This window comes from Notolepis coatsorum, assembly GCF_963971535.1.
Source record: "Notolepis coatsorum genome assembly, chromosome: 7".
NCBI lineage: Eukaryota > Metazoa > Chordata > Actinopteri > Aulopiformes > Paralepididae > Notolepis > Notolepis coatsorum.
In genome coordinates this window covers 25683232-25696058 of record NC_140171.1, presented here as the reverse complement: position 1 = coordinate 25696058, position 12827 = coordinate 25683232, and the positions used below count along the sequence as shown (strand labels likewise).

The following is a 12827-nucleotide window of genomic DNA, read 5'->3' as shown; positions in this document are numbered from 1 at the left end:
AATATTCCAGTAAAGGGCGTTTATCACAGGAATCTTTATATTTTCCTGAAACTTTCAAAAAACAAGAGTTTTTCAAAATGGTATAAAATGGAAATGAACTGATTAAAAAACAATCCGTTTCGACAATGTTGACTGCAAACAAGTCATTGATAAGCGACGGCCAGATTAGACACATAGCCATAATTTAAGACATAGTTTATGCGTTTGCAAATATGAGAGCTCTATCATTGAAGTGGGTGGTGGCAAGGAAGCACTAAAGCTTGTGTAACGGATATGTGCCGCGATAGTGTGACTACGGCACATAGAAGTGTGTAAAAATCACTCCCCAGAGGCAGATAAACCGAGCGCTTAGAGGGGAATTCCCTTCTTGGCGCAGCGGTTTGCTATACTGGCCCCGGAGCAGACGCTCGGGGTTCGACTCCCACTCGAGGCATGGTCGAAGTTTCGTGACGGGTACTAGGACGTACCCGTTATACTGGTGCCGTTGACCCGGATGCCTTGGGTGGTGTGAGTTTAGGGGGGGTGAATGTAACGGATATGTGCCGCGATAGTGTGACTACGGCACATAGAAGTGTGTAAAACTCACTCCCCAGAGGCAGATAAACCGAGCGCTTAGGGGGGAATTCCCTTCTTGGCGCAGCGGTTTGCTATACTGGCCCCGGAGCAGACGCTCGGGGTTCGACTCCCACTCGAGGCATGGTCGAATTTCGTGACGGGTACTAGGACGTACCCGTTAAAATTCCCTTCTTGGCGCAGCGGTTTGCTATACTGGCCCCGGAGCAGACGCTCGGGGTTCGACTCCCACTCGAGGCATGGTCGAAGTTTCGTGACGGGTACTAGGACGTACCCATTATACTGGTGCCGTTGACCCGGATGCCTTGGGTGGTGTGAGTTTAGGGGGGGTGAATGTAACGGATATGTGCCGCGATAGTGTGACTACGGCACATAGAAGTGTGTAAAACTCACTCCCCAGAGGCAGATAAACCGAGCGCTTAGAGGGGAATTCCCTTCTTGGCGCAGCGGTTTGCTATACTGGCCCCGGAGCAGACGCTCGGGGTTCGACTCCCACTCGAGGCATGGTCGAAGTTTCGTGACGGGTACTAGGACGTACCCGTTATACTCGCACCGAGCTCCGGCATTATTTTTTTTATTTAATTTTTATAACACTTTGACTGCCTAAAAACGCTTTACAGCGTCATTGCTGGCCATGCTAAAGTTGCCGGGGGACGCTGTACAGCGTCCTTATATCAATATTTCAAAAATCTGGAATCGGATTCATATTCCCCCTCCGCTGGCCTGATATCCACCAGCAGGACCCACTGAGCTCTCTGGCGGTTCAGGAGCGCCATCTGGTGGCCGATCGGCGCAACCGCTTAACAGGAAGCGCAGTAGAGGTTTTGCTGGTCGGCCCTATTACTTCCGGCCACTCGGTATAGGTTCCGGCACTCTAGCTCGTCACTCTACATAGCGATCGATTGCCAATAACTCGATAAACAACATGATTTGGACGTATATACCATTATACAAGCTGGAGATGGACCGGGTAATAATATATCCCATAATGATACAATTTCTACTCGACGATGATCGCCCAACGGCGCGCGGAGACTGGGGTGAGTTTCAGCGTGTAACGTTACCATCTTCGATACTAACTGCTTTTATCAACATTTGACCCACATTAGATGATTGGTATAACGCTGCCCACGGAATTATAAACGCCCCCTCGCCCATCCGGTCAACATCAGATGACGTGTAGTAACTTCTAGAAGTACGTCTAGTTGGAATTTTTTATATCGCGCTGATTGCCATCAAACTGTATTTCATCATCAATATAATGCATTTGGGGCTATATATCACGTTCTGGAGAAAGTTGCAGAAAGAGATGAAAACATACTTATACATTAGACCATACTTTACTATGAATATGTGAATGAAAAAGTTTAACGTTGCTACACAATGAACAATACATATAGGACTTTGAATGGGCCCTAATAATGGCAATGTAGCAATAGAATTTAAAAAGTTATAGCCCTGCAAAGAAGGGGACTTTCTCCATAGACAAATAGCGCTGGCAATCTATGGTATATCATTAATTTAACCCAAGGCAACCAAAGTGTTAAGAGATCTAGCTTCCCTAATGTCCATAGGTAATGTGTTCATAGTGTACATGTGTAATAGTTTGCAAAAGGCTGCATCCCTGATTCTCTTTAGGCTGTGGTTTGGAACCTTCAATAGACCAGTAGTAGATTATCGCAATGTTCTAATCTAGAATCTAGAAGGCACATAGTTGACTAGAGAATTTGCAATGTAGCTTGGTCCTGTTCCATTTAGTGCTTTGTATATAAGGAGGAGGACCTTGAAATCTATTCTAAATGTTACCGGAAGCCAGTGTAGGTTAGCTAATACTGGACTGATGTGGTCTCTACTCTTGGTTCTAGTTAGTAGCCTAGCTGCCGAGATATGAATGAGTTGGAATCGTTCTGTATATATTTTTTGGGAGGCCGGTGAGGAGTGCATTACAGTGTAGTCAAGTCGGCTTGAGATAAAGGCATGGATCAGTTTTTCAGCGTCTTTTTGATTTATAAACTGCCATACCGTAGCTATGTTTCTAAGGTGGAAAAATGATCTTTTTGTCACCTTGTTGATGTGTGATACAGGGGTTCTCAAACTTTTTTATACCACAACCCCATTTTATTTAGGATTTTTTTTTTTGCAACACTACAATGTATCGCAGAATTTCAACATGGAATTAAGGAATATCAAAATAAAAGCACACGTTGTTGAACTTGATCATAAATAATTTATTAGAACATTTAATTACAGCACTATGTTATCAATACAAGGCATATTTAGCCAAAATATGTTGCCAGAACATAAAAAAAAATTATATATTGATTATTTTATTTTATAAAAATAAATATTTTACTTTCCAATGCACGACCCCACTTTTGGGCCACAACCCGTAGTTTGAGAACCGCTGGGTTAAAGCTTAGGTCTGAGTCTATTATAACACCAAGACTTGTAACTTCAGGTTTGATTCAAGGAGAAAGTTGCCCCATATTGCTCTGTAATATTTATCTTTCTGTTATAGGACCAACTAGTAGGATTTCAGTTTTGTCCTCATTTCATTTTAGGACGTTTTTTGTCATCCATTTGTTTATTGCTAAGAGACAGGGAGAAATGGAGTTAATAGCTGTGTGATCATTTGGTTCAGCGGAGATGTACAATTGTGTGTCATCTGCCTAACTATGGAAACATACATTGTGTTTTCTAATGATGTCTCCAAGTGGCAGCATGTATAGTGAGAATAATAATGGACCAAGGCAGCTCCCCTGTGGAACTCCGAAGTAGGTGTCATGTTTCTCAGAAGAATGATCTCCAAGCCTGACATAATATTTTCTCCCTTTTGATATATGTTCTGAACCAGTTTAATACATAGTCAGAAAGACCAACTAACCTTTCTATACGATTTATTAGGATATCATGGTCAATCGTGTCAAACGCTGCGCTTAGATCTAATAGGACGATAATTGAAACTTTGTTTGCATCAGAGTTTATTCTGAGGTCACTAATTATTTTAGTCAGAGCAGTTTCAGTGCTATGGTGCGTTCTGAAGCCTGATTGAAATTCCTCCATAATGTTGTTATGAGTGATATGAGTGCTCAACTCGCTTTTAGGTTGTTCGACAGACGGACCAAAGTGTCCACATTCTTTGGCAACAGGGAATTTCTTTGCTTACAAACAATAAAGCCAGCTTGGAAGTGTCGGGATGTGAAGCAATCACATTTATCAACGTTGCGTACTACGCACAGATATGTGCGTAACCCGTGCGTACGATCATTTCTAAGCAAAGTGTGGCGCCCGGTGGTAGAATATGAATATTACAACGCGGAAATAAGCTTCCGTGCATTAGTTTCAACACTGGCGTGTTCTGTATGAACCGTAATTCATTATAGTTCATTGTAAAATAGCAACAGTAGTGTAATTATGGTCAAAACCCTATAAATAGCATTTGGAATAATAGGTCTTTCTCTCCGAATGAATGCAGCATGGTTTATATATATATAGCGTTATCGGAATAAAAAGGGGTGTACTGACTGCGCTCCGCTTAACTCAACTCGTTATTATTTTGCGCATAGACCGCAGAAATACGGGAACGTTTTGATTATATTTAAAAGGCTTTGCCATTGGTAAACGAAACAAGTGGAATTTCGAAGCTGTAAGCAGAATACAAGTCATATGAACACCCACGATATAGTGTTCTGCCCCCTTCCGTATAAGAAAGAATAAAAAAACGCATTGCAACGAGAACAGAGGTTATTTGTTGAGTTTATGTGTATACAAAACCCTTGCAATAAATGTGTCTTAAATTAATGAAAAGCATACATGCTCTGGATACAGAGCATATCGTGTGGGTGATATGACTTGTATTCTGCTTACAGAATTCCACGTATTTAGTTTTACAATGTCAAAGCCTTTTAATATAATCAAAACGTTCCCGTATTTCTGCAATCTATGCGCAAAATAATAACGAGTTGAGTTCTAAGAAAGAACGTATTACATGCTGGGTAGGCTGATAGAGTAAACTATGATATGAATATGATATGATATAAGGTATACTGGTCCGTCCACGAGGATAGCGAGGAGTCGGATAGCCATTAAATGCCATTTGAGAATATAGGCTATTAATGCAAAGCGACGGCCTATAGCCTATACATATTATTTAATGTTTTCATAAGCGTAAAGATACAACAGCTAGATTAATGATCAAGTTAGTTTACTGTATGCAGGCTTTGCAGGGCTGTGCCATGTGTTATTATAGATGCGCAAGTTACTGTTGCATAATGTAGGCTATGGCTGCTATTATATGTAATTAATATAGGCTACCTAATACCGACAACAAAATAGATGCCTCTACAAGTCATATTATACCCGGTAGCCAATCGAACTAAACAATAAAGGCATTCATATTCCAGCATGGTTATAATGACACACCAACGCCAAACAGTGGTTAACGAACGGTCTTTATTAGTATTTTGAGCTGTCCAGGCAGAATTGCAGCAATGGTCTTAGGGAGTCGTTGATATCTGACATCACTGTGTACAAGTCCGACAGCCTGTTATTTATCCCATAACACGGGTTGTGTCTTCTTGGTTCGGCAGCGCCTCAGTGAACAATCTCGCTTGTGGAGTTTCTCATAGTTCACTCGGGTCAGTCCATTATTTCACAACCCATGGGGGGTGTTTCATGACCATATATGGATAATCATGCACGAGCATTGACGGTAGAACAAAGAGGTATTTATCAACACGGAGTGTGCGTAGGACCCGTGTACGCACGGTTGATAAATCCCAATATTTCTGTGCGTACACACATTCTAAATTCTGTGCTTACGTACGAAAATAGAACACTTTCTAAGAATTGTTGATAAATGAGGGCCCTGGAATCCATCCGTCTTTGACCTGTCTTTTAAAAGGTCCTCCAGCTCCTTCTGCTATTAGGTGCATCACCTGAAAAAGCATGTTTTATCCAAATCAATCACTTGACTCTATGATAATGAAGCCCATCACAGATAACGGAAAGTGAGTCATAACTGATACCGTAGTCTCATTTATTGCTCAAGACGAAGCGGCCTGCCAATATCGCGGAAGCTAAATAGGTAGGCTAGTTCTAAATAGGTAGCTCTAAATATCCTTGTTTGAGAAGAACTGATTAGATTAGATTCAAATTTATTGTCATTATATGGCACAAGTACAATGGAAAGAAGTTTGGCATCCAACCTGAGTGCAAATGTAACGGTGAAGTGCATTAACAATCTTCTTCTTCTTTTTCTTTCGGCTTTTCCCGTCAGGGGTCGCCACAGCGGATCATCCGTTTCCATCTGTTTCTGTCATCTGCGTCGTCCTCCGTGACTCCCACTGCCTGCATGTCCTCCTTCACTGTGTCCATAAACCTCCTCTTGGGCCTTCCCCTCCTCCTCTTTCCTGGCAGCTCCATCTCCAGCATCCTCCTCCCGATGTACCCCACCTCCCTCCTCCGCACATGTCCAAACCATCTCAGTCTTGCTTCTCTCACTTTCTGCCCGAACTGCTCAACATGGGCCGTTCCTCTGATGTAGACATTTTCGATTTTGTCCAACCTTGTTACTCCCAGAGAGAACCTTAACATCTTCATCTCTGCCACCTCCAGCTCCGCCACCTGCTTGTTGGTCAGCGCCACTGTTTCTAGACCATACAGCATAGCTGGTCTCACTACCGTGCTGTAGACCTTTCCCTTTACTCTTGCTGGTACCCTTCTATCGCAGATCACCCCTGTCATCCTTCTCCACCCGCACCACCCGGCCTGCACTCTCTTCTTCACCTCCCTACCACAGTCCCCATTACTTTGGACTGTTGACCCCAAGTACTTAAACTCGTCCACTTTTGGTACCTCTACTCCTTGCATCATCACCACCCCTCCGTCTTCCTTTCCATTCACACACATATACTCGGTCTTGCTTCTGCTCACCCTCATCCCCCTTCTCTCCAGTGCATGCCTCCAATGCAGTGCATTAACAATATACAAGAATAGTATATAGCGCCTTTCAAGAAACCCAATGTCGCTTCACAAGTCAAGAGGGCTAGGGGAAAGGGGGGTGATGAGGGGGCAGGTAGAGGGACAATGAAACCTAAATCTAATCTAAACTAACTAGTGGGGAAAGCCTTGGCGAAAAGGTGCGTCTTGAGAGCTGTTTTGAAAGTGTCCAGGGTTGGGGCGTTGCAGATTTCGGTGGGGGGGGGGGGGGGGGGGTTCCAGAGGGTACAATGTACAAGTGATTAAACCGAATATAAAATATACAAATGAGTACTACTGAATATCAGTGCTAATTAGATGTATGTACAGTGTTACAAGTATAAAGACACATACTGGCCAGCGGTATAACTGGTAAGAGTACTGTAGGTGTACAGATAGATAGATATAGTATCTACAGGTATGTACAAACTGATGAATGTTGATTCATGATGAATAACGTTGGATCACCTTATTTATTTCAAATTGTATTTTCAGTTTTCTTTTCTTTTGTTTGCTATTCTACAGCAAATTACATAATATCAAGGCTATAGTACCATGTGAATTGTTATTTGAAACAAAGCCGTGGGAAAACTTTGGACTTAGAGGATCCACCCCCTTTACCATCCTAACACAAAAGGCAGAGCATGTTGTGGTGACATGTCCATTGTCTTCATTCTAATCAACCATTCTCTAACTTTGTTACATGCTGAGAAATGGTAGCACACCAGCATACCAGTATGACTTTCCCCTATGGCACCAGAGAGGGAGACAGACTTTACTGTATATATGGACGTCACAGGTCAGTGACTGGCAACAGGGCTACCATTATCGGTTGTCATATGTTTTACTTAGTGCTGGCTATCGCCACTCATTTCCCCAATTGATTAGATTCAATATCGATTCGGTTAGGTATATTTCGGGTACAATACCATACCAATGTTGTTTGGCTATGAAAGATATTATCAGAGAACTAATGTATTGTTTTCTCTCATCTCATTGGTTCTCTCATCACTGGACTATCTTGTGTTTGTACTTTTCTTATTATATTATATTGTATTTGTATCTATACTTTAAGTGTATCTAATAGTGTATATAGATACTGGACTGTATAGGACTGTGAAGCTATGTATCCCCCACCCTGTATCCCCCCCCCCCATGCTGCTTTGGCACCCGAATTTCCCCAAGGGGATTAAAGGATCATCTGATCTTATCTTTATTTAACATGATCAACACACTACAGCAGTCAACAAATTTACAACAAATAATTATAGTATATCTATATATATTTATTTTGTATTTTCTTAGATCGATATAGGATTTTATGAATCAATATCAGAATTATTCAAATGAAGACCGATTACAATTTTGAACCCAGCCTTAGTGTTACTGTACACAAGCACTGCATTATCTTTCATTGTTGATGTGACCGTTTCCGTATATATTTGGCGTTTGGCATGTGTACGGCCAAATCCTGTGATTGTTCAGGTATCAGCCTATTTTTAGAACAGGGTATCAAAAAAACAATATCTGTTGGCACTGTGCTGCATGTTGGTAGCGTATCAGTCTTAAAGGCATCAAAAGGTTTTGAAATTATATTATTTATTATTAAGAAATCCAGTTTACCAGTGTTTTATCCCAAGTAGAAAAGCAAATGTAGGCTATATATAACCATGGTGCCTGTATCTACGCGTGAATTTGAATTGCACATGAGAATGGTATCTGAAGGAGAGATGCAGAGATAGAGATGCTATTGAGTTGGCCCCCGTGTCATGGAGTTTTCCCAACTCCCAGCGACGGGGGCACTCTGCCCAGTTAATTACATGTCGGGTAATTATTATCATACATGTTCTTTCTTCCCTGGCTGTGTGCCAGCACATTAATAACTTAGTTAATAACTAACCCCTTCCCTCCACCCCCCTCTCTCCTCCCCAGCGCCTGAACGTGAACCAGATCCAGGTGGTGGTGCGGCGCTGCTCCAGCCCCAATGTCATGGAGGAGACCACCTACTTCATCCCCCGCAGCCCCCCAGTGGACGTTGGCACCAACACGGACCCCCCGGTAGTCTGCTGCCCCCTTATACGCAGGTTCTGCCCTTGTCCGCCGAGAGGCCTCTTCGCCTCCGTCGTCACAAAACGTAAGTCGCGGGACAGACAGAGGGTGGAATTCATTCCAATGTTATCATTTGTTGTCTGTGTGGGGAACGGGAGAGGTTAGTCATGTGCGTGGTCAAATCGTCATGGTTGATACAAATGTACTGTTAAAGCATTGATAGTCGAATACAAATTCAGGTTCAGGAGTTGGACTTGATTCTCTGGCCAGGAGGGAAAAAAACAAGATTCCCCCCAATTCTGTGAGCTGGCTTCTTAAGCTTTCTGGGGAAAGGGGGGTGTGGGTTGTGGAGAGGAGCGAACAGGTGAAACAAAGAATAGGGCGTGAGGGTAGAGGAAGGTGGGGATAAGGGGGAGATGGGGGAGGTGTGAACAGAGGCCTCTGAGGAAAAGTATTGTGATCAGTATAGCTATACATATTTGTTGATTTTTACAGATTAAAATCTTTCTGTCTAAATAAATAATTAAAAGCAATTAAGTCAACTTTCTAACAGAATGGCATCTGAAATATTTCAGAATTGTCAGATTTTCAGTTTGATTCTCTGTTACACTGGAGACTGGATGAACATCAATTTGACTATAACAGGTGATTTCCCATACCTATATAAGCATAATAGTTATACTGTATACAACTATCAGGGGGAAATCCCTCTAAAATTGTGATTTAGAAGTGTGTTTTCTCCCATATCATCAAGCCTGAGGGCAGAGCCACCTCTAGAGGAAGACTCCCTCTGTATGCGGTCTCAACAATGGAGAAAGCCTGGGTCCATATTTCCCAAAGCCTCTTAAAGTCGGGGTACTGATCCAGAGAGCTTCAGTCTGTCAGGTTGAATAAAGTCATGAAGATGAGTGTTCCTAGTCGCTGACCCCAGATTAGCACTCATACTCTGTGAATCTTTGTGAATATAGACCCTGATGCTTAGCTCCCAGGAACTGTCATGACATTAGCATTGTTCTCTTGGCAACACATTGTATAGGGATGTTGCCAGGGAGATTTCCCCTAAGGAGGGGCTTGGGATTTTCCATGACGAGAATAAGAGAGGAGTAATCCGTTGTGCTCCTCGCAGTCTTCCCTAATGCCTATTCATAACGGGGAAATGTACAACACTAAGTATTTTGAAATAATTCATTATGCTGTTTTAAAAAAATGCCTATCTGGGGGAAAAAGATTATATTTGATCAGTCCTAATGTTACAAATATATAAATTTTTTCCCCTCAATGCTTTGATCAGTCCTAATGTTACAACTACATAAAAAAATTTCAATGCTTTGATTAGTCCTAATGTTACAACAGTCCACACAAAAAGCACTTGCACCATTTTTTTTTTTTTATAAATTATTTTTTAGATATTTAAAGCTGAAAATGTTATCATCATTCTACGCATTCTTGTAGAAGTTAATGGAGGGCCTGAAGCCTGAATATTCATTCTGTGGGGAAATCATTCTCTGCATTTGACCCATCCTAAGCACTACAAGCAGCGGGCAGCCGGTTGTAATGCCAGTACCTTGGTCGGTACATTGGTCAGTACATTGGTCAGTACATTCGTCAATACATTGGTCAGTACATTGGTCAATGGCAGGAGTGCCTAGCATGCATGTCTTTTGGTATGGGAGGAAACCTAGGCAAACATGGAGAGAACATCTCCATACGAACAATAATCGCTAAACGAACAATAATCACTATGCAACAACCATCAAATGCACACAGCACACACACCCACACGCACACACTCACTCAAACAAACAACACACTGCAGCACCCACTCTCCACACTTTAGATCACACAAACACACTTACACTTTATATTTATTGATAAAGGATTTGCACTACAACTCGTACACCTACTGTGAATTGTACCTAAACTGCACCTCGTCCATTTATGCCTTGCACTATATAGTATTGTATATTAGTACACTGCACAGTATTGTATATTGTATGGTAACTACGTCTACGAACATTGTACATATGTCTAAACTGAACACTGTGACCTCTTTTTTTACTTCTAATTTTTACTATGTTTTTATTTCATACTTATCTTGTCATGCACAGTCTCTGGAGCGCAACAGTAAGAAGCATTTTGTACAAAAGTATTCTGTACTTCTGTATGACAACTATTAAAGAAACTTGAAACTACAATATCTCAACATGACATCAATATCTCAAAACCCAAAACACTGGTTCATGCGCTTTTTTGGATGGACTGAAGTTACTCAGGACTTTGTGACAAATCAGATAGGCTTCTTGAAACTGTGGACTATCCCTTTGAGTTGCTAGGTCTCGACGTACCCTTACTGTACACTGGCCCTTTCATCCATGTGCTACTGTGTTCTGTCCCATGCAGTCCTGTTGGCCGGCGTGCTCTTCGGAGTGGTGTGGTCCATCACCGAGAAGGAATGCCTGCCGGGAGGAAACCTGTTTGGTATCACCGTGCTCTTCATCTGCGCCATCACAGGAGGCAGACTGGTGTCCCTCATACGCCTGCCCAAACTACCACCCTTTCCCCCCCTCCTCGGTAAGGGTTACTCCGCTGGCAGCAGCATGTATGCTTACTATATGTGTTGTATCTTTGATGTGGTGCCACAGGATTCTACTAGGGATACATTGATACTGTTATTCTGATCTCATACTCAAAGACTCTTGAATTAACATCAAGGGTCTGATGGCAAGCTGTCTAGAGTCTGACGGCAAGCTGTTTAGAGTTTAATGGCAAGCTGTCTAGAGTCTGGTTGTGTGTTAGGTGTGCAGGGCCAGCTTGGAAACAACAAACCTCCCACAAACTCACGGATTAAAAATAAATAGAAAATAAATTAATAAATGGATAAAAGAATCTCTTGTGCAAAAGAAAGTCACAAACTCCATCCAACTTCTCCAGTAATGTCAGAGTAGTGTTTAAACACTGAACTAATTAATTCCTATCGGTGATAATGAAATAGAGGCTCTGACTTCCCCTTTAACCTTAACAAATTCCGCACCCTGCCCCAGAAGCTCTTGTTCAATACACGATTTCCAGCAAGAGCTTCTGGGTTCCTCGGTTTACTAATTTCTAAACCTTGAGTATTGACCAGTTCACTTTTGGGATCACCGCTTCAATCTGTTTTTTTCCCATTGGACATTTACATTTTTACATTTAGTCATTTGACTTTAGCTGACGCTTTTATCCAAAGCGACTTACAAGTTCTGTACGACAAGTCATCAGGAAGGGCACAACCCTATCAGCTGAGTAACAATGTTCATCAAAGTGTTGAGTGTTACAGTGTAGGTTAGTATATTAAGAGCTCTAACATGCAGAGAACCAAATCACCTTACTTCGATTTTTTCTGTCATGATTTGCATTTAGATTTTATTACGGATCCCCATTAGCTGGTGCCATAGCAACCAGCTAGTCTCCCTGGGGTCCACAAAAAAAAAAAAAATTATTTAAAGTCAGTACTCAACACACAATGCATAATGAAACTAACATGGCTAAAATTACATGCAAGCACAGAAACAGAAAACAAAAAAAACAAAACAAAATACTTTACAGTGTTAAATACAATTTAAGATTATTTTAAAAAGTGAATCTACTGTAAATGCAGCAGAGGTTGAGAGGCAGGTTATTCCAAAGAGTTAATGCTCTAAAAATAAAATATCTCCTTAATTAAAGCATTGGTTTTTGGACCTGGCAAGTCAAGCTGCCCACTACTGGAACCTCTAGTGTAATGCTCATGCACAGTATTACTAAAAACAATCTGTTTATGTATAAAAACAGGAGTTTTACTGCTCATGACCAACTTGAACAGCACAAGTATATTAAAAGACAAATCTCTTTTCAACGTTAAGCCAAGAGAGGCGGGCATGCATACTGCTCACATTAGACCTTAGTGAGCAGCCCAGTACCAACCGTGCTGCCCTCTTCTGGAGCTTCCTGAGGTCACCACTGGCAGCAGATGACCACATCGCAGAGCAATAGTCAAGATGACATAAAACTAAACGTTGCACGATCTGACATAAAAGGGGACCGGCAACAAAAGAAGCACATTTCCTGGCACATGTTACACATAGCTCTTGGTATCAGATTTGTATCTCAAACTCTGCCCTCTTTTCTTGCTCATCCAATCACAATTGTTGCCTTCCGTTGGACAAACTTTGGGGAAAGAGGGCGGGGTGTGAGATACCCATGCCCCATTT

General features: G+C 41.9%; 1 protein-coding gene across 1 annotated transcript in view; it reads left to right on the top strand.

Moving 5' to 3' along the window:
- The window catches only part of LOC311232445 (sodium/hydrogen exchanger 9B2), a 41807-nt gene that overhangs the window by 3549 nt on the left and 25431 nt on the right, over positions 1-12827 (top strand). The window contains exons 3-4 of the mRNA XM_084319248.1: positions 8485-8686; positions 11002-11172. Coding sequence (XP_084175374.1) covers positions 8485-8686; positions 11002-11172 — 373 coding nt within the window. The remainder of the gene's footprint in view (positions 1-8484; positions 8687-11001; positions 11173-12827) is intronic.